At 38.9% G+C, this 23241-nt stretch overlaps 1 protein-coding gene across 1 annotated transcript in view; it reads left to right on the forward strand.

Moving 5' to 3' along the window:
- The window catches only part of DNAH6 (dynein axonemal heavy chain 6), a 273527-nt gene that overhangs the window by 240561 nt on the left and 9725 nt on the right, over positions 1-23241 (forward strand). The window contains exons 67-71 of the mRNA XM_054577633.1: positions 820-958; positions 9876-9995; positions 10542-10663; positions 17886-18015; positions 21087-21214. Of these exons, the coding sequence (XP_054433608.1) occupies positions 820-958; positions 9876-9995; positions 10542-10663; positions 17886-18015; positions 21087-21214 (639 nt within the window). The remainder of the gene's footprint in view (positions 1-819; positions 959-9875; positions 9996-10541; positions 10664-17885; positions 18016-21086; positions 21215-23241) is intronic.

Genomic DNA, 23241 nt, shown 5'->3' on the forward strand with positions numbered 1-23241 from the left:
GTGTGTAGTCTACAGAGAAATAATCAGTAAAGAAAAAACAAATATTAAAGATGCAAGATATGAGATAAGTCAACAGTGTCCTACAGGAGATCCAAGAGGTTGGGATTAGGGGTGCCAGGTGTGAGGCCCTTATTCTAATAAAAGCGGCTGAGATGAGGAAGTGGTTTAAGATTTTGAGAAATTTTGAAATCAAGAGAAGAGAACATAGGACCAATCCTCTGGTATAATCATCAGTTTAGAATTAAAAAAACTAGGGTGTGATCGGTAGAAAACAAACAGAGGGAAAGATTTCATTATGAGAAGTCAAGAAACAAGGATCATGATTCCGTGTACTGGTTAAAAAATAAAAGCTGTCACTAGAGAGAAGTCAGTATGCAGTCAGCACAGCGTGGCATGACTGAGGAGCCTGGCTCATGGGCACACTCATCAGCGCAGTAGAGGGTAGCTCTCTCCACCAGATGGATGGTGTCAGTATTTTTATGCCAAAAGATACTAGGTAGGATTTTCTGTCCTATTTTGATGGAAAAAATATTTTATTTTACCATGAAGAACAAGTGTTCTTTGACAGATCTGTCACATTTCCAACAGTATCAAATTTTCTCTTAGAAATATTGGAGAAGGGCCAGTGCTGGAGGAAGTGGTGCCTCCTTGTTTGATGGGAGCCAAACTGAAAGCCCAGCTGAGGTTAAGCTGCTTGACTGTGACTGATTTTACAGACTGAGGATGCCTATCTTCAGTAGAAATCTTTTAGTTTCAATATTTTACACAAAATTAATTTTATCAAATTTTATTTAAGACCATTTTCATTTTCCATTCTAGGAAAGAAAAAAGTTTGGCCCTCTTGGCTGGAACATATGCTATGAATTTAATGACAGTGACAGGGAATGTGCTTTATTGAACCTCAACCTTTACTGTCAAGAAGGAAAGATTCCCTGGGATGCACTGATTTATATTACTGGTAGGTATGCCTGCATGGCCAGGGCCTCCAGCTGTGCACCACACACAGCTGGTTTACACCCTCCTGATCCACAGAAAGATGGTCACTTCCCCAGTGTGGTGGTGGTAATGACTTCTGATATGCCCTTTGTGAAGACAAGACCATGATCAGAATATCGTAAGAATATTTACCCATAGAAACATGAGGCAGATGTTTCCTCCAAGAATAATAGCAAAAACTTATGTTGCTCTTGCTACATGAAAGCATTATTTTAAGCATTCCCATTAATTAAAACAATTCATCCTCATGACAACCTTATAAGATGAAGAGTATTATATACCTATTATACACACAAGAAAACTAAGGTATGCCATTTACAAGTGCTGGAGCCAGATGTAAACCAGACAATCTGGCCACCAAATTCTGTGCTCTTAAATTCAAAAGAACCTGAACACTGATGAACCTTTTGCGTCAGGTATACTTGTGAAAAAGGAAAAAATAATTCAGGAATTAATTTTTTTAGCAAATATTAATTATGTCCACATGGGATCTGACTGCCTAAATTAAATCCAATTTGGACCATGTAGGTCCAAATAATAAAGAACAGATTCACTGGGAAGTGGGGGAAGGGAAGAGCTCTGGAAGGGGAGAGAAAGGGAATGGGTGGTTTTCACTGGTGTGTAAGGGGTGTGTGAAACAAGAGAGAGGTATCAGGTGATTTGGAGCCTTGAAAGGCAAATGAAACCTTAGAAGAGGGTAATAAAACAACAGTAAAAAATGGATGAGGACCTATCCTCTGGATGTACCAAGAAGGGTGAGAGGGATGGGCATGGAATCTAGGAGGCTACTCTGTACTCCTGGCTCCAGCCACTCCAGTGGGGCTGAGGTTGCTGAACAAAATGGTGATGTGAGCAGGCTTGTTCTGTGGCACCCTCTACTTACCCTGAATATTCCACTTCCTAGCTTTTCTCTCTCTTCCTCCACTCCTGGAACACTTGACCTTTCAGATTACCTCAATCGCTGCTGCTGTAACTGTGCTTTTAAAAGGATAGAAAAGAACAAAACAAAGATGTATCCACTCTCACTACTTCTTTCAACATCATATTGGGCTTCTAGCCAGGGAAATTAGACAAGAAAAAGAAATAAAAGTCATCCAGATTAGAACAGAAGAAGTAAACCTATCTTTATTTTTAGATGACATGATTTTGTACATAGAAACTTCTAAGAAACTCACACACCAAAAAAACCCCTAGAAGTAATACTTGCAAATAAACTTAACAAAGGAAGTTCAGACTTGTACACTGAAAAGTAAAAAGCATTACCAAAAAATATTAAACATGATCTAAATAAATGGAGAGACATGATATGCATATGAATTCAGAGACACAATATTGTCAAAATGGAATATTCTCCAGGCTCATCTTTAGATTTAACACAAATCCATCCAGGATTTTTTGGAGAAATTGTCAAGCTGATCATAAAATTTTTATGAAAATGCTAAGGGCTCTAAGTAGCAAAAACAATCTTGAAAAAAAAGAACAAAGTTAGAAGAGTTAGTTTCCCAATTTCAAAACTTCTGCAAAACTACAATAATCAAGACAGTGCGGTACTGGCATAAGAATATACATATTAATCAATGAGACAGATTTGAGAATCCAGAAATAAGCCTCTTTTATATTTATGGTCAACTGACTTTCAACAAAGGTACCAGGACAATTCGATGTGGGGAGGATTGTCTTTTAACAACTACTTCAGGGACAATTGGATATCCATCTGCAAAAGGATGAATTTGGATTATTATCTCATACCATATACAAAAAAAATTAATTCAAAATGAGTAATATACCCCAGTGTAAGAAATAAAACTTTTAGAAGAGAGCATAGAAGTAAACCTTCGTGACCTTTGGTTAGGCAATGACTTCTTAGATATGATGCTTTTATACTTCAATAAACACCATCAAGAGAGTGAAAAGAGAAAGCTATTGACTGGGAGAAGATATTTTACAAATCATGTATCTGATAAGGCAGTTGTATACAAAGTACATAAAGAATTCCTACAACTCAATAGTAAGAAGAAAATTGATCAAATGGGGAAAAAAAATGACCAAAAGATTTGAATACCTGTTTCACCAAAGAAGCATATGAAAAAATACTCAGTCATTAGGAAAATGAAAAGTAAAGCCACTTCACACCCATTTGAATGGCTATAATAAAAAAGACAGATAGAAACAAGTGTTGATGAGAATAAGGGAAAAAATGGAACCCTCAAAATTGCTTGTAACAATGTAAAATGGTGCTGCTGCTTTGGAAACTTTTTTTAAATAAACTTACCATATGACTCAGAAATTCACATCTATGTACATACCCAGGAAAAATGAAAAGACATCTGCACAGAAAAGCTTGTAAACAAATGGTCATAACAGCATAATTCATAATTGCCTAAAAGTAGAACCATCCTGAACATCTATCAACTGGTAAATGGGTAAATAAAATGTGGTATATCTATACAATGTGATATTATTCAGCCATAAAAAGGTATAAATTATTGACACATGCTAAAACATGAATAAAACTCAAAGACTTTATGCTAAGTAAGAGAAGCATATATAAAACACCACATTTGCTATGATTCCATTTATATGAAATTCCCGGCAAACCAAATCTGGACAGACAGAAAGTATATTAGTGTTGCACATGGCAGGGGGTAGAAATGGGGAGTGACTATAAATGGGCATAAGATTTCTCTTGAGAGATGATGAAAATGTTCTAAAATCAGATTGTTGTGATGGTTCTACAACTTCATAAATTTACTAAGAGCTACTAAATTATATATTTAATAGCCATTAATTGATACATGTATTAATTATATATTTTTTAAAGATTTTATTTTATTTATTTTTAGAAAGAGGGGAAGGGAGGGAGAGAGGGAGAGAAGCATCAGTGTGTCGTTGCTTCTTACATGCCCCCTTCTGGGGACCTGGTCTACAACCCGGGCATGTGCCCTGACTGGGAATCAAACCCGCGACCCTTTGGTTCACAGGCCAACACTGAATCCACTGAGCCACACCACCCAGGGGTAATTATACATTTTAATTCATATATAATTTTATGTGAATTTTAAGATTTTTAAGCTGTAATTCATTAAAGATGTTTTTTAAAGTAGTAAAAAAAGGCAATGCTAGTTAATATTTGCTAATGATAGGATTTTAGGCAGTCACTTATGGATTAATCCAGAAAATACTTATTAGAGCTATTATGATAGATGCTGGAAATGCAAAGACAACACAGTCCCTGCCTACCAAAAACTCATGGGGTAGAAAGTAAAGATAATGAATAAGTTATAATATACTGTGATAATTACCAGAACAGAAGGGTATGCACAATTCTATGGGAATTTAGAAGGTGCAACTAACACTATCTGGAGGAATCTGGGAAAACTCCACCAAGGATGCAACAGTTGAGCTGGGTGCTGACCAGTAATTTGGGCTCACCAGGCAAGGAGACAGGAGAGCACACTAGGCAAAGAGCAGGATATTTAAAGCCCTGTAGTGTTGAGGTATGGCATGACTATAGACACCGTGAATAGTTCAATAAGATGGAAGCACCGTATGAAGAGGAAATGTGTAGTGGAGGGCAGCTTTATCTTCAACAAAACTAAAAAGATAAACTGGGAACACATCCTGAAAGGTCTGTGTGTTGTTAATAAATTTTGGCTTTTGTGAGCAACGGTTGGCAATTATAGTCTTTTAAGCTGGGAAGAGATGCAATAATTTATTAAGATATAATAAATGTGAGATGAAGGGTTGAAAAAGAGAATATAGCAATACAGGGGTAGGGGTGATGACTAGACAGGAGAGAATAAATAGATAAATATTGAGGAGGCTATAAATATAGGAAGGTATTTGTAGTTGAAAGGAGGGGATCTTAAAACTTTATAATATTGGGTACAGCAATACAGAAGTCCATTAGACAGATCTGCGCTCAAAGTGGGCAAGGACAAAGCCAAACCCAAAGCCTGTTCAGTCTGCATTGGGCCATCCCCAAGCCAGCCCATGGGGACAGAAAAGGAAGAGAAGGGGAAACCACAACAACAGGCGCCAGGACAGGTGGTGGGCATGTCCAATGGACGTCTTCCTCCCCAGGCAACCTCTTCTGAAAAGACCAATCCAGAAGACGCCTTCCTAAAAGTGAGTGATCTACCCAGCATCAAAATCATAGAGCTCCATGTTTACTCAGTTTGATCGAAGGAAAGGAAAAAGGTAAATCCGGATGGAAAAGCACAAAGTCTGATGATTTGTAAGGAAAATGGTTCTGTGCTCCTTCTCAAAATGCAGATATTTTAGCTTTGAAATCTTTTTTAAAATAATATACATTGGGGCAATTCTTTCCTCTCACCACTGACTGACTAACAATCAGAGTCTGAGTGTTCCCAGCCATCCTCCTTTTCCTGACACCATTATGTCATTCGAGAAGTTGAGCTTTACATTCCCATCCAGCCCCAACGGTCCCAGAGGAGCTTCAAGTTAGGCCTGGGCTAGATGAACTTACCAAAAATATTTAACCCAACTTTGTGTTCCAAGCCTTCAAAGAGGGTGGCTGAAAAATATTCCCAGGAAGGGACAGCAGCATCTCTTCATTCCCTCTTAGAATTGCTAATACAGGGATGGAGCTACTCGACCATCATCCCTGGTACCTACTTCCCCCTCTCTCCCTAAGCACCTGATCCAACAAGACTGATCAGAGGTGCTTCAACAGGAGAAGGAAGATAGGTGCAGGTAAGGACATTGCTATCTTAGAAGAAATAAATTATTGAGATTCCAAAGACTAAAATAAGTTTCTCTCAACCAACCATCTCGGCTTCAAAGAGAATGAAAAAAAAAATTCTGGGGGGAATAAAGATGGCAGAGGAGTGAGTGGAAGTCACACTGGCCTCTTCCCAGGACCAATCTGGAATTACAACTAAATTGTGGAGAAATCACCTGGAACAAACAACTGAGCAATAGGAAGAGAGGAGCCTTATAACCTCAGACAGTCAGAAGAATCAGCTTTAGCACAACCTAACTGGTAAGGAGTGCAGTAGAGACTCAAGAACGCAGGTGGGGTGCCCACAGGCAGCAGTACCAGGATATGGAAATGGCCAGTTGGATCTCCCTGAGATAAGCAGGGTCTAAACCATAAGTGTGAATCTTCAGCCTACAGCACCAGAGCTCAAAAAGTACATAGGTGACAGCCAGCAGCAGAAAGTGGCAGGGTTGCTCTCTGCCAGACACAGGCAGCTGGAAATGCAAAGAGCCGTTTAAAGGTCCAACGCATAAGTTTTTAGTTACAGCCACTTACCCTGGTCTCTGGCAAAGGCCAGATGGGCAGAGTAAGCTGGAGACTGGGGAAGGAGGCTTTGAGGAGAGAACTGAGAGAGTGGCCAATAGGATCCTGCTGCTGACTCATCCGCCATGCAGCGGTAGCCATCTGGCTCAGGCAGACCACTCCCCTGAGCAGCAGCAGCATGAGAGGACCCAATAACCCCACCTGCAGGAGAGACTCTGCCCCACCCTGAACTTTCTAAGCCTGACTGCTGAATGCAGAGTAACTACATTAACAGCTGAAGGACACAGCTACAGAAAGTAGATTCCTGGAAGCCTCGAACAGACTGCCTAAGGTCAGACAGGGTCAACATATGACATCATCAGAGGAAGATCCAGAAAGAAAAAACATTGGTCTCCTACCACAGAAGTTCATACCACAGAGTCAGGAAATCAAGACAGATCAATTTTAGAAGCAGAAGCAAAAAGGAAGAGTCTCACAAATAATGGGAAGACAGAGAAACACCCTCCACCACAGCAGAAGAGAAAGGAGGAATCCCCAGAAAGAGAACTAAATGAAATAAAGGCAAGTAAACTATCAGGTATTGAGTTCAAAACAACAGTTCTAAGGAAGCTCAATGAGCTCAGTAAGCTCAGAGAGAATTACAAAAAACTACAGGGAAACTACAAGAACTTACTGCAAACTATATCAGCATGAAAAAGGACATAGAAACTATCAATAAGACAAAAGAGGAAATGAAGAATACAATTTCTGAATTGAAGAACACAGTAGAAGGAATCAAAAACAGGCTCGATGACGCAAAAGATCAAATCAGCGAGCTGGAGGATAAGGTAGGAAAAAGCTCCCAGAAAGAACAAGAAAATGAAAAAAGACTCAAAAAGAATGAAGAGGCATTAAGGGAAGTGCAGGACAACCTGAAATGTAATAATATCCGTATAATAGGGATACCAGAAGGAGAAGAGGGGCAAGGAATAGAGAACCTGTTTGAAAAAGTAATGATGGAAAACTTCCCTAACTTGAGGACAGGAAAAGTCACACAAGTCCAGGAAGCACAGAGGGTCCCATTCAAGAGGAACCCAATGAGGCCCACTCAAAGACGCATCATAATTAAAATGGCAAATAGCAAAGACAAACAGAGAATCCTAAAGGAAGCAAGGGAGAAAGAGGTTGTAACATACAAGGGAGCCCCGGTACAGCTAGCAGCTGGCTTCTCCACAGAAACACTACAAGCCAGAAGGGAATGGCAAGAAATATTCCAAGTAATAAAAAACAAAAGCCTACAACCAAGACTGTTCTACCCAGCAAGGCTCTCAATTAAAATGGAAGGCGAAATAAGGAGCTTCCCAGACAAAAGAAAAGAATACACCTCCACCAAACCAGCATTGCAAGATATACTAATGGGACTGCTTAAAGAAGATGACAAAAAAGAGGCTATGTGTACCCAGTTCCTTTCACAGTCACTCATACTTGATATTACCAATATTTTTAATACTTAGTAATCTGATTGTGACAATGATGTGTTATTTTAATTGTTACTTTATTACTTGTTGAAATTAAACCTGTTTTTGTATATTTCTTGCCTATTTCTATTATTTTTAAATAGCTTTAAATGACTTTTTGGTATTTCTTGTCCATTTTTTTATTAAATGTTTGTAGAATTTTTTCCCTAAAAAACAAAAACTTAACCTTTTTTAGATGTGTTGCAAATACTTTCCTATTCTATTACTTATCCTTTAACTTTTCTTACATGTTTATTACTATATGGTGTTCAATGTTTAATATAGTCATATTGTCAATACTTCATTTCATAGTTTCTGGGTTTGAATATGTTACTTCAGGGTAAGAAAAATATTATTTTGTATTTTCTCCTAAAACTCCTGAGATTTTACATATTGATATTTAACTTACCTGAATATTTTTTGTATAATGTGTGAAATAGGGCCCTATATTTGTTTTATTTAAAGTAACAGTGGTCCATGCAATTATTTGTTGAATAAGCCTTGTTTTCCCCATTGATTTGAAATATCAATTTAATCATATATTATATTTTTAGATATATACATTTGTTTCTAGAATGCTCATTTTATTTCATTGATCTACTTGATTATTTTTGGGCTGGTGTCACATTGTTTTAATTTCTGAGACTATAATGGATTTAAACTTTTCAATATTTTATAATGGATCTTGACATTTAAAAAAATAAATAAATAAAAGCAATCTGCACTTAAAAAAAAGAAGGAAGGAACTCCTACCTTTTGTGACAACATGGATGGAACTGGAAAATATTATGCTAAGTGAAATAAGCCAGTCAGTGAAAGACAAATACCATATGATCTCACCTAGAAGTGGAATCTATTCAGCAAAATAAACTAACAAACAAACCACAGGCATGGAAACGTGGAAGAGACTGAAGGTGACCAGAGGGGATGGGGAAGGAGGACAATGATGGAAAGAAGGGGAAAGGACTAAACAAAGAACATGTAAGAAAGACCCATGGACATGGACAACAGAGTGGGAATTGATTGGAGGAGAAGGAGGCAGGGTGGGATGGGTGGACAAGGGCAAAGGGGGGAAAACTGAGACAACTGTAATAGAATACACATGATTAAAAAAATAGACAGGGGGATGTTAAGAACAGTATAGGAAATGGAGAAGCCAAAGAACTCACATGCACATCCCATGGACATGAACTGGGGGTGGAGGTATTGCTGGAAAAGAGAGGGTACCAGGCAGAGGGGGGCAAAGGGGAAAAATTGGAACAACTGTAATAGTATAATCAATAAAATATAATCAAAAACAAAAAATTCTTCCTGATATAATGGAAGAGATGGAGATGGGTATGGATGAACAGTTAAATGATTCAGAAGTTGACAATGTCAGAATCTCAGATAAAAATCCTTCAAAGAACACTACAGTACAGAATAATGAATTGTAGCAATGGATCTGGATTTTTTCCAAAGAATTGTAACAGCAATGGATATTATCCCAATGCAGAAAACATATCATCCTTTCATGTAATTCGGGGATGACGATAGAGCATGCTGAAAGTAGCTGCTCTGTGAAAAGAGACAGGATACCAATAACTTTAATTCCCCATAACATAAAATCTGTCAGGCAAGTTGTCTCTTTTATCTTGAATCTATCTTTCCCCCCTGGCTTAATGTCAGCAATTTGTAAAGTACATCGAGTTTGGATGCCTTGTTGTAAACTTTCTGATTCCATTTTACTCATTGTCCCCACTCCCCAAAAGCAATGTTTCATGGAACCTATGTTTTAAAATACTGCAGTCGATGATGGAATAAGATCAAAAATCAGTATTTTGAAGGAAAATAAACAGGAAGAATGAAGAAATACATAAATAGAACTCAGTAGCTTTAGTTTCAGTTATTTGGAAAAGCAAAATAATTAGAGTAGAGTACATATACTAGATTTTTTTCTGCTTTTTTAAAAATTGATTTTTATTCTCTTTTGGGGAGGGAGTAGAAGGAAACTCTATTGTGCTCTTTCCACTTTCAGCACCAAATATAGGAGTATATAAATAAACTTATTAGAATTGGCATATATATATCAGTAAAAAACAAATAATATTATGTTTTAAAATGCAAATCCTTTTCAGGTGAAATTACATATGGTGGCAGAGTTACAGACAGCTGGGATCAAAGATGCCTTCGTACTGTCTTGAAAAGATTTTTTTCTCCTGAAACATTAGAAGAGGATTATAAATATTCTGAATCAGGTGAATAGCTTTTCAGTACTATGGAAAAGACCTACCTGAGAAGTTGTTGACAGCATCTCTTAGTTGTCCATACATGAGTTCTCTGGGTCTAGTCCTCACAAGCGAGTCCCTATGTCTACCCTATCCCCATACTTGACCACCTTCAAAACAGGTTTGGTTGTAATAGCACAAAGTTGTAATCCATTGTGCATTAACCACTTTGAATTACTTCTTTTCTAAAATGGATTGTATTCTGCCTACATGTGTTTTCAAAGTTATATAAATTGGGAACCCTCAACAACACATACCTTTCAGCAACACATTCCTGAATTTGAGAATCTTGAAATGTTTTGGAGGAGACACCCTTAAAGGTTATGGCATTAATCAGATGCTCTAGGCCTCAAGAAAAGGTAAAGAAACTAGATATAGTAAGGAGGCTTGGGAAAAGTCTCTGTTTCTATGAGATAGCTGATTACAGCCACCATCTGAACCTAGCAGAGAAATACCAACATAGCGGTGCAAAGCTAGTTAATCTGAGACATTTGCCTTCTGTGTTTTCAATAACAGGCATCTATTTTGCACCCTTGGCTGACAGCCTACAAGAGTTTAAAGATTATATTGAAAATCTACCTTTGATAGATGACCCAGAAATATTTGGAATGCATGAAAATGCCAATCTAGTTTTCCAGGTATGTGACCTTTCAACTTAAAATACTATTCTTGGCCCTGACCACTGTGGTTCAGTTAGTTGGGCATTGTACCACAAAGCAAAAAGTTACTAGTTCAAATCCAGGTCAGGGCATATGCCTGACCCAATGCCTTACTGCGGGTTCAGTCCCCAGTAAGGGAGCATGCAGAAGGCAACAGATCGATGTTTCTCTCTCACATCAATGTTTCTCTCCTTCTCTTTCTCCTCTCCCTTCCCCTCTCTCTAGAATCTATAAAAGAAAAAATTTAAAAATACGTATTCATATTGCATATATAGACTTGAAACATCAGTAATCACCTCACCAGCTTTGTGACTTATAATATTCTTAAGTAAACAAATAAATGTTTCATCGTAATTTCAGTATTTGGTTCCAATTTAGCCTGTTGTTTCTGGATCCTTCACAGAATTCTAAAATCATCACCCATTTTCCTGTCACTGGCCACCCCCATGCACCGCCCGGCCTGCTGCCTGCTCCACAACCTACGTGCTGGTCTACCATAACATGGGGGTTTGGATGACAGTCCAGACAGTCCTCCCCGCCCTTCTCCCTCCATGCTGGGCATATTTGTATCATATTACACAAAGATTTATGGACCCACAGGTGATTACATTATAAAAGTATAGTAACAACTATTCAAGGCAGATAAATTAAAACACTGTTCTTTAAAAGCACCCTCATCAAGGTCGCTGCACTAGACCACAGCAATGGATCCAAAGAGCAAACTGGGCAGTTTTACTCCTCTCAGGCTTCCTGAGGCCACACCGTTACCTAGGGGTAGCCTGAGCTCCTCAGCATGGCACTCAGGGCTCCACCATGACTTGGCCACTACACACCTTTCCTCTTTCATCGTCTGTCATGGTCAGGTATCTGTGGGCAAAGCAAAGCCATGAAATGAGGTGTGTCCCTGAGCGCCCTGGAATGCTCTACAGGTTGAAGTCTAGGTTGGCCTTACAAGGCTAAAAGGAATCATCATCTTTTTTTTTTTTCTGATCACCTTTCTTTTTAATTTAAATTTTGCCCCTACAAGTGTTAGAGGGTGAGGTTTGCCTAGATATCAAAAGATCTATGCAAAATAACAGTGGAACTTCCAGGAAGAACACCAACAGTTTAATGCTCTGAAACCTCAAGTCATGTTCTCCATCATTAAAATTGTTTTGCTATGCATCAAGGAGTTAAAATAATCTATCTTATTTTTCTTTATTCTGCTTCTAGCAGAAAAGGAAATAGCCAAACCTAGTGTCCATATTCACTCCCATCTGAGGTTTGCTCTGGAGTGGGTGCGGTGTGGAGGGTGAGAGAAGGGACAGGGAAGTGTGGATATGGTAAGACTCGGGGCATTCTGAGAAGTGCCGCACTGTTGGCCGTGTGTACCTGGGAGTGTAGTATGTTGTGTTTTCTGTTGGTTCAGAATGACTGAGAGTGAGACAACAGGCATGTAGTGCGCCCCCAGTATGCTTTTCTGTCCAGCCTTCCTTCTTCACTCTATAAAATTCCAGTAAGACTTCCAACCATCCCCTACCTTCACAAGGATAAGCATGTGACTCAGACCTGGCCAAAGGCAGCAGCCCGTCACCTCACCACTTGAACTGGTCCAAGGAACAGGCACATGGCCCATGATAGGTGAATAAGAGTCCCTTCCTGAGATAGTATATATAGATGCTGAGATGCAGAGAGGGTTCTGTCTTTCCTCTCAGATCCTTATCTAGGATGTTGTATATCTGAAGTATTCTGAGACCCCACCACCTCCCTACTTCATGAAAGAAAATCACCCACCAAAAGGAAAGAATGAGAGAAACAACCAAGCATGCACAGGAGAGAAAGAATTAGATCTATTCATACCTGAAACCCACATGACTTGTGTTTTATTCCCAGCAATATGAGCCAACAGATTCCTTTTCTTTGCTTTAGCTAGTTTAGGTTAGATAATTATGGCTCTTATCATTAACAGAGTTTTAACACAAAAGATATAAATGATTCCTTCCTTAGCCCAGCAAACTACACTTACGTAGATGCTAAGTATAAACTAGTAAATTGAACCTTGACCTGTGCATGTCAGTTGGAGATACAAGGAAGAAATTTGCCTCCAAAGAGAATAACGAGCATTAAGTCAAGGGCCATCTGCATAGACTGTCTATGAGCAAACAGAAACCTATTGTCTCTTTTCTGATTAGAGGCTGAAAAATAGAAAGCAAAAACTAACAGAGGATGAGTAAATATGGGAAAAAACATACTGAAAGATAAGGGAGAGAAAGCACCATCCAGAAGATACAGATTCACCCTCTGCAAATCATCTACGGCAGAAACTAGGAAATAAAGGATATGTTCTGGCATCTGGAATAGGATATGAGACCCAGCTTATATAAAAAAAGAAAGCCAGGATTTGAGAACAGGCTGATATGTATATACCAAGGATGCCAAGAGATGTGTGAGAGTAAAATATTTCAAGGAAACTAAAAATACCACAGTGGAATTAAAGACTGATTTAGAGGCTTAAAGACCAGAGTTGGGATACAGATTATCACACATGTGACATAGGGAGTGAATTTAATAAGCTTTCCAGAAGAGAGATTAAAATGATGAGGGATGACAATAGTATAAGAAGATTCAGCAAAACAATAAGAAGCAGAAGCAATAATGTTTTGGAGGTTTTTATTAAAGGAAGAGAAAATACCTGAAGCTATGCATGGACATATTCTAGCACTAGTCTGTAACTATAAATAATAAGAAAAAGGTCATGTTAGCATCTAGCCCACCTCACCTCCACGCCCTGCCCCACCAAAAAAAGTGTCAATGGACTAATATATTAGTCAGGATGGACTCAGTTGTGCTACAGTAAGAAAATTAGTTAAGTCCCAATGGTTCAGTCCAAGAACTATGTTGGCAGGTTGACAGAGGGGCTTTGCTTCACATAATCATTCAGGGACCCAGTCTGACAAAGGTGCTATTATAGCAGCTGCATTAACTAGAAAAAAAATGGCCCCTTCATTCACAGCAGCATGGAAGGAGAGGAACTAAAAAATTGTGCATAGGCTTTTCACTGCCTCAGCCTACTTCTACAAAGTCCACCATCACTTTGCCTCACATCTCATTAGGCCAAATTGTCACCTGAACCACCTCTTTGTAAGGGTGCAAGAAAGTATAATCATTGCTATGCCCTAAAGGAAAAGATAACTGGGAATAGGAGCTCACTAGATACCTCTAATTCAGTAACTATCATAAGAAGTAATACTAGGCTGGCTGCATTAAATGTTTCAAGACTCTTCCATCCAACCAAGCAGTCAAGTACTGAAATGGAGAAGTCATGATATTGAATGACTGATATTGATCAAAGAAACCAAACCATTTAACTATAGTATTAAGTTAATGACTTAATATATGTGTTTAGAATCTAATGAATATGTCAATAGTAATGTTTGGAAGAATGTCTAGCATGCAAAATATAACTTTAGTGATCAAGAACTAAAATCCCAGGTCTCAGCTTCTTTCTCAGGTAAATAAATGATGTGTGTTGTGACCAGGGTTTCAAAGCCAAGGACTCAAGACTGGCAAGCAATACACTTGGAAAGGCTCAGACAACACCATGGAACATCCCACTACCCATTCTAGATACATTATTGCACATGGTCATCTCAATTACCTTCACAAAACCTGTGTGAGGGTGACATAAAGGGAGCTTCTAAAAGATTTCAACAAATGGACACAAGAAAGATACCATGTTTCTAAATAGAAAAAAAAGGAAAAATTGAGAGTATTTAACTGACCTTGGAATAAGAATGTGTAAGCTTAAAAAGCAATAGAAAAATAAACTACATTAGAAAGCCAATAGATGTAACTATATCAAAAACTGTCATAAGAGAATTAAAAGACAAGTGACAAAGCAAAACATTTTTGAAGCAAAGCAAAAAGGAGAAAAAGTTAACTATTTGACCATGGCATATTTTCCAGGAGAGACCATATGTTAGTCTACAAATTAAATATCAATAGGTCTAAAAAGGTAGTTATTATACAAGGTATCCTTTCCAACAACAATGGGATAAAATTAGAAATCAATTAAACCATGGCAATCAAAACAGTGTGGCATAAAGATAGACATATAGAACAATGGAATAGAATAGAGTCCAGAAATAAACCCTCACATACATGGTCAAATGCTTTCTGACAAGGGTGCCAAGACCATTCAATGGAGAAAGGAGATCTTTTCAACAAATCATTCTGGGAAAACTGGATATCCACATGCAAAAGAATGAGGTTGGTCCCTTACCTAATGGCATACACAAAAATTAACCCATAATGGATCAAGACCTAAATCTAAGGCCTAAAACTCCTAGAAGTAAATGTAGGATAACAGCTTCATAACATCAAATCTGCCAGTGACTTTTTAGATACAATAGGAAAGGCACAGGTAACAAAAGAAAAAATAGACAAATTGTACTTCATGAAAATTTAAAATTTTTGCACATCAAAAGACACAGTCAACAGAGTGAAAAGGCAACCCACGGAATGGGACAAAATATCTGCAAATTATATACCTGATAAGGGATTAATATCTAGAATATAGCGAGAATTCCTAAAACTCTACAACAAAAACACAAACAATCCAACCCAAAAATGGGCAGAGGACTTAAAGAGATATTTCTCCAAGGAATATATACAAATGGACAATAAACACATGAAAAGATGCTCAACATTACTAATCATTAGGGAAATGTATATCAAAACCACAGTGAGATACCATGTCACAGCCATTAGGGTGGCTACTATCAAAACTAACACAAATCAGCAAGTGTCGGCAAGGATGTGAAGAAATTGGAACCCTTGTGCACCTTTGGGAGAAATGTAAAATACTACAGCTGCTGTACAAAATGGCGATTCCTAAAAAAATTAAAATTATAATTACCATATGATCCAGCAATACCACTTCTGGGTGTCTCCCCAAAAGAACTGAAAGCTGGGACACAAACAGATATTTGTACACCCATGTTTACAGCAGCACTACTTACAGTAACTAAAATGTGGAAGCGACTTAAGGACCCATCAACAGATCAATGCATAAGCAAAATATGGTATACGCATACAATGAAATATCATTCGGCCTTAAAAAGGAAGAAAATTCTGCTATATGCTACAACATGCATCAATCTGAAGGACATACCGCTAAGTAAAATAAGCCAGTCACATAAAGGCAAATACTATATAACTCTACTTTTTTGAGATATGTAGTCAAAATCATAGAGACAGAAGGTAGAATGAATGGTGGTTACCAGGTGGTAGAGAGAGGAGGTACTGGGGAGTTGTTTAACGAGTGCATAGTTTCAGTCTTACTAGATGAAAAGAGTTTTGGAGAGAGATTGTGGTGATGGCTGAATAACACTATTAATGTATTTAATATCACTGAACTATATACACTTAAAAACAGTTAAGATAGCAAATTTTATATGATGTGTATTTTATCACAAAAAAAATGAAAAAAGTTAATTATCCTTATTATATTGTAGAATTATCTCCTGATCAATTAAAAGTAAAATACTAAAAATAAAAATGTACAAAATACATGAATAATGTAAATATTATGCTAATCATCAAAGAAGTGAAATAAGCCAATCGGTGAAAGACAAATACCATATGATCTCACCTATAAGTGGATTCTGTTCAACAAAATAAAGTAACGAACAAAATAAACCACAGGCATGGAAACATGGAGCAGACTGAAAGGGACCAGAGGGGATGGGGAAGGAGGACAACAGTGGGAAAAAGGAGAAGGGACTAAACAAAGAACATGTATGAATGACCCGTGGACATGGACACAGAGTGGGAACTGACTGTGGGAGACGGGGGCGGGGTGGGATGGTCAGGGGAGGGCAAAGGGGGGAAAATGGAGACAACTGTAATAGAATAAACATGATTTAAAAATAAAAATTGGAGGGGGAAATGGGGCAGGGGAAAGTGGTGGGGGGAAGGCAGAGACAAATGTATTTGGAAAAATAAATTAATTACGTTAAAAAATAAAATAAAATAAAATAAATTGGAAAATATTTTTTATTTATTTTATTTTTAGACAGAGGTGAAGGGAAGGAGAAAGAGGGAGAGAAACATCAATGTGTGGTTGCCTCTTGCATGCCCCCTACTGGGGACCTGGCCTGCAACCCAGGCATGTGCCCTGACTGGGAATTGAACCGGCAACCCTTTGGTTTGCAGGCCAATGCTCAGTCCACTGAGCCACACGAGCCAGGGCTTTTAAATATTTTATTTATTTTATGGAAAAGATTTTTTTAAGCAGTATCAATTCTTGCGAAGACTCCCAAAGATAGTTCCTCTGATACACTATTGTCAAGAGTGTAAATTGATACAATTTCTTTAGAAATCAATGCAGTAATACACAGGTTTAAAATATTTCTTGGTAATATATCATTTAAAGAATTTAAAAGATAGTGGATGAAGTTCATATACAGATACTCTATTCATAGAGTTCTACAAAATCTAAAAACTGGAAATGTGCAAAAAGGAAATAAACAATGGGTGTATTCATACCACTGAGTGTCATAAAGTCACTTAAAGCATGATTCATGAAGATTTTTCAGTGACATGAAAGAATGTTCCTGAACTTGAAAAAGAATTAATACTATGTAAATTGTATGGGCTCATTTTTAACTATATCCACATATATAAAGAAAATATCCAAGATGGGGGGGTGGTAAACTGAAGTTATAAATATCTCTGTAAAGCAGGATCATGAAAATTTTTCTCTACACTCATGTTTTCTAAATTTCTTCTAGTATGCCATCATAATTTTATGTAAATAACATTTTCTCAATTAGCAAATTATGTTCTAAAAATCAATTCTCATTATTTTTTGTCCTCATTTTCATAACTGCCTTTTAAATGATTAGCTAAAAAATATTTAACCATTTTTATGTGGTAAAATATATTTAACATAAAATTTATCATTTTAGCCATTTTTAAATCTACAGTTCAGTGTCATTAAGAACAGTCACATTGTTGTTAACCAAAAATAATTAACACCGACAACTATGTACTGTGCAATTCCAATGAGCACATTTCACCAACTCTATCTTCAACATAAAAGATAAAAATTTCTTGTTTTTGATACCTGCCAATATTTCTATAAGTGAACTATATGTGCTACAAAATTATTTTTTGAGAATTTAAGTCTTCACTGTTCTGTCTTTTCCCACCATTGCAGTACAAAGAGACCAGCACTTTAATCAACACCATACTTGAGGTTCAGCCAAGGTCATCTTCTGGTGGAGAAGGAAAAAGCAATGACGAAATTGTCCAAGAACTTGTTGCTTCTATCCAGACCAGAGTTCCAGGTAATAAATTATTCCTGGCATCTGTATAGAATGAGACTTTTAAGAATGAACTCAGAGAGCTGAGTGATAAGCAGGTGTCCATATCTGCTTTTTATGCAGACCTCTCTTTACAGAGAAAGCTCTTCCGATGTGCCCCTCTCTGTTTACATGCTGGACACCTACAGAACTGCAACTGCCAGAAACGTAAGGGGCAAGTTGGTTTCCAGCCAATGTAACTTTACCTAGACTCTTCTCTGAGCTTCCTAATGTCTCTCTGTTGTCCAAGAAAGTAGCCACTAGCCACATGTAGCTACTTAAAATTATATTTAAAAATCATTTTCTCGGTTACACTAGCAACATTTCAAGTGCTCCCATAATGGATAATAAAGATCATTTCCACCCCTGGCTGGTCTGGCTCAGTGGACTGAGTGCTGGCCTGCAAACCAAAAGGTTGCCAGTTCGATTCCTAATCAGGGCATATGCCTGGGTTGCAGGCTGGGTCCCCAGTTGTGGGCATGTGAGAGGCAACCAATGTTTCTCTTGCACATCAATGTTTCCCTCTCTTTCCCCCTTCCATCCCCACTCTCTAAAAATATATAAATAAAATATAAAAAAGAAAAAGATCATTTACACTATTATAAAATATTCTATTGCACAGTCCTGCGCTAGAATTCATTTCCTCCATTCAAGCTAAATAGCTAAATTAATTTCATCTTGTTTTCTGGTGACTTAAGGAATCTTCCTGAATAATCACAAAGATCCACTTTCACACTTTTCTTAAAATAACTGTAGATTTGGGGTTTTTTTTTAAAAGATTTTATTTATTTATTTTTAGACACAGGGGAAGGGAGGGAGAAAGCCAGGGAGAGAAACATCAATGTGTGGTTGCTTCTCTCATGCTCCCTACTGGGGATCTGGCCTGCAACCCAGGCATGTGCCCTGACTGAGAATCGAACCAGCAACTCTTTGGTTCACAGGCCGGCGCTAAATCCACTGAGCCTTACAAGCTAAGGCTATAGATTTGGGTTTATTAATCTATTGTTCATAGCTAGAAGACACATAATTGTAGGGAAAATAAAATTGAAGCAGAAAATAAAGCAATGATTGTAAAAGTAAACTGTGTTTCTCTCTCTACTCACAGTAACTCTGACACCAAATGTATGGCTCTTTCCCTCACATTAAACAGTTCTCCAATTCTCTGGATGCCAACTGGGTGTCCCTGCAATTTAATTTAGACACTGACTATCCAGAGTTAGCATAGACCCCAAGGGTAAAGGCTCAGTCTCACAACAAGACTGCGCCCCACTTTAGATGCCAATTGCAAGTCCCTGATTGTAACCTGTACTTCTGACCAACCAGCTATAAATCAAGAGCTCCCACAACCCCAGCCACCTTCTTGGGTTTAGTAATTTTCTAGAACAGCTCACAGAACTCAGAAAAACAGTTAGTTACATTTACGTTTATTTTAAAAGATATCATAAAGGATTTTTTTAATCCAGATGAAGAGATCCATAGGGCAAGGCCCAGAAGACTCCTGCGAGCAGGAACTCCTGTCCCCGTGAGTCAGGGCGCACCACCCGCCCGGCACACGGATGCATCCACCAATTCGGAAGCTCTCCAGGCCTTCTCGGTTAGGGTTTTATGGAGGCTTCATTTCATAGGCATTGTTGACTGATTAAATCATCAGCCTCAGCCCCTCTCTTCTCCCAGGAGGTCAGAAAATGAAGCTGGAAGTTTCAAGCCCCTAATCACATGGCTGGTTCTGCTGATGACAAGCTTCCCCAGGCATCTGGACTTTCCCAAAGTCAACCCATTAACATAAACTAGATGTGGTTGAAAGGGGCTTCTTTTACCTTTGTCATTCAGGAGCTATGTCCGGAGCCAGGGTCCAAAAGCAAATATAAAAGATGATAACCTTATTGGTTTTTTTCATTTAGGAAATTACAAGGGTTTTAGGAGCTCTGGCCAAGAGCTAGGGATGAAGACCAAAATATTTATCTGTTATTAAATTACAGTATCACAGATTGAGTCTTGCCAATAGCCTTTCAGTTCCTAAGAAAAAAGCGGCCTGTGTGACCTCAGAAGCCAGCTATCTGCCTCCTAAAATATGTCTCAAAAGAATCTCTTTTTGAGTCGAGTTCTGTTGATGCTGAAGCAAACTGAGGTTATTTTAGAAAGCAATTTTTAATAAATATAAGATGGAGGACTGGGCGGAAATGGGACGAAGACGGATGGAGGGATGAAGATAAACTGTACTTGCCCAATAGAGTTCCACTGACATTAGGAGGTTTTCTCTCCCAGCTTCATAAATCTTACACTTTTACTGCAAAATGACAAGTGGTGCCATCTGCTGAGACTCACGGGAGGGATGCAGTTGGCTCAACAAGAGAACTGAGGGTTTGGAGTGGCATCTCGGGGGAGCAATAGAAAGGACCAAAGGTGAAGACGCGTAGCCGCAGCACTGCGGACGCAGGGGGCCGGACTACCCGGCGCTGCTGCGTGATTTTTCTACAGCAGCCAAACTGTGAGTGGTTACAAAGGAATTTGATAGCTGTATTTCAAAGCCACTCATTTATACACACTTTACTCAGATATGCAAGGAAATGCAGTTCCTTCATACTTTTTAGAGGTTTTATGGGCCTCCATTTGCTGAATTGTAGGGGAAAAGAACAAAATTTTTGATCCAGCTTGAACCATGGGCCTGTTTCATAATTCAGTCAGCCCATTTGAGTTATGCTCAGTAACGTGGGATAAATGCTAACTCTCATCTCTCAGTCTCCCCTGCCAACCCCTCCTCTCCGAGATGTGGTGCAGGTGTGCAGGGAAGAGTGAGGCTTATGTATCTGCATGGCAGAGAAGACTCAGGGTCCCTGGCACCTCTGGTCTCAGGGAAGTCCCTTATCTACCGGGCAGCTGCTTAGCGTGCTGGCATTTGCCACTGACGGCTGCATGGCCTGACTCCCATTCAGCCTAGGTCCAGGTGCAGAAGTTGGCTTGAAGAAAGGTTAACATAAGTAAATTACAACTGCGTGGTTATGAGGACAGAAATCAATGGTAATTGATCTGAGGAACTGGTTCTCCCTATGTTTCAGAAATACTGGAAATGGAGAATGCTTCTGAGAGCCTTTTCATCAAGGATTCTCAAGGACGCCTTAACTCCTTGACCACCGTTCTTGGACAGGAAGTGGACCGGTTTAACAATCTGCTGAAGTTAATACACGTATGAGCGCTCACTGTTGATAAGCCTCCAAATGATCTCCGTATATGATTCTGTTCCTGTTCTGGTTATTTGCCTAGTTTGTTTCTGTAGGTTCAGTTGTTGATAGTTGTGAATTTGTTGCCATTTTAATGTTCACAGTTTTGACCTTCCTCTTTTACTTAGGTAAGTTCCTTTAACATTTCATGTAATAATGGCTTGGTAATGATGAACTCCTTTAGCTTTACCTTGTCTGGGAAGTAGATTATCTGCCCTTCCATTCTAACTGATAGCATTGCTGGATAGAGTAATCTAGGTTGGAGGTCCTTGCTTTTCATCACTTTGAATACTTCTTGCCAGTCCCTTCTAGCCTGCAAAGTTTCTTTTGAGAGATCGGCAGACAATCTTATAAGAACTCCTTTGTAGGAAACTCTCTGCTTTTCTCTTTCTGCCTTTAAGATTCTCTCTTCAATCTTTGGCATTTTAATTATAATGTATCTTGGTGTGGTCCTCTTTGTGTCCATCTTGTTTGGGACTCTCTGAGTTTCCTGGACTTGTATGTCTATTTCCTTTACCAAATTAGGGAAGTTTTCTTTCATTATTTTTTCAAATAAGTTTTCAATTTCTTGCTCTTCCTCTTCTCCTTCTGGCATTCCTAAGATTTGGATGTTGGTACATTTGGAGATGTCCCAGGAGTTCCTTATATTATCCTCATTTTTTAAAATTTTTTTCTTCTTGCTGTTCTGGCTGAATGTTTATTTCTTCCTTATGTTCCAAATTGTTGATTTGAATCCCAGTTTCATGCCCTCCACTGTTGGTTCCCTGTATGTTTTTCTTTATTTCACTTAGTGTAAACTTCATTCCTTCCTGGGCCTTTTTTATGTTGTTGCCATACTCAATGAGCTCTTTGAGCATCATGATCACCAGTGTTTTGAACTCTGCATCTGATAGGTTGGCTATCTCCATTTGGCTTAGTTCTTTTTCTGGAGTTTTGTTCTGTTCTTTCATTTGGGCCATATTTCGTTGTCTCCTCAATTTGGCAGCCTCCGTGAGTGAGTGTGTGTGTGTGTGTGTGTGTGTGTGTGTGTGTGTGTATTAGAGCTGCTTTGACTCCCTGTCTTAGTAGCGTGGCCTCTTGTAGAAAAGGCACCTGTGAATTGCGTGTTGAGAAGCCTTAGGTAATCACTCAGGCAGGGACACCCACTTCACCACTTTGTGGCTCTGTGTAGGGGGAGGGCTCAGAGAGGGTACAATGCCACTGCCTTGCTTCTGGAGGTATGTTCGGCACTCACCCTGTTCCCAGTCATTTCACTTATTCCCCATATGCAACTGGTGCTCTTCCAGTGTTGCTCTCTTGCTGAATCCCAGAGGAAGTATGTCTGCATACGTTCTAGGTCCACGCAGGGTCTTTAAGCAGAGTCTCCTGAAAATCCGGCAGTGTCTTCTCCCACCCCAACCATCACAGGTTTTTACAGCCAGATATTATGGGGATTTATCTTCCTGGTTCTGGAACCCTGGGGTGTGTGGTCTGGCCTGGGGCTGGGATCACTCACTCCCGAGTTGTCCCTTCCAGTTTTTATCCACCACACATGAATGTGGGACTGCCCATTCTACTGCAGTCACCTCTGACACCACACCATATCTCCATGCCTCTCTGCTCATCTCTGCATCTCTGCCCCTCCTACCCATCTGGATGAATGTGGCTTCTTTAAATCCTTGGCTGTCAGAGTTCCAAACAGCTTGACTTTCTAGTTGTAATTCTTTCTGTGGTTGCATAAGGAGGCAAAGCATGTTTACCTATGCCTCCATCTTGACCAGAAGTAAATCGTTTTGACTGGGATAAAATCTTTTAAAGTGAAAGACCATCTGTCCCCTATTAGGAAACATTTCTGAATGTTGCTGGTTGTCTGGCAACAGCGGGGCTTGTGGGTTTAGGGGACCCAGGTGAAGCTGAATGTATAAAGTCCTCACTCTAGGACTATAGTGTCCAGGTAGGCATACGCCAGTGTCAGCAGGCTAGGTAACCAGGTCAGGGCTTATCAGCTTCTATA

This window comes from Pteronotus mesoamericanus, unplaced genomic scaffold, assembly GCF_021234165.1.
Source record: "Pteronotus mesoamericanus isolate MK-2021 breed Mesoamerican mustached bat unplaced genomic scaffold, CSHL_Meso_final contig_44, whole genome shotgun sequence".
Taxonomy (NCBI): Eukaryota; Metazoa; Chordata; class Mammalia; order Chiroptera; family Mormoopidae; genus Pteronotus; species Pteronotus mesoamericanus.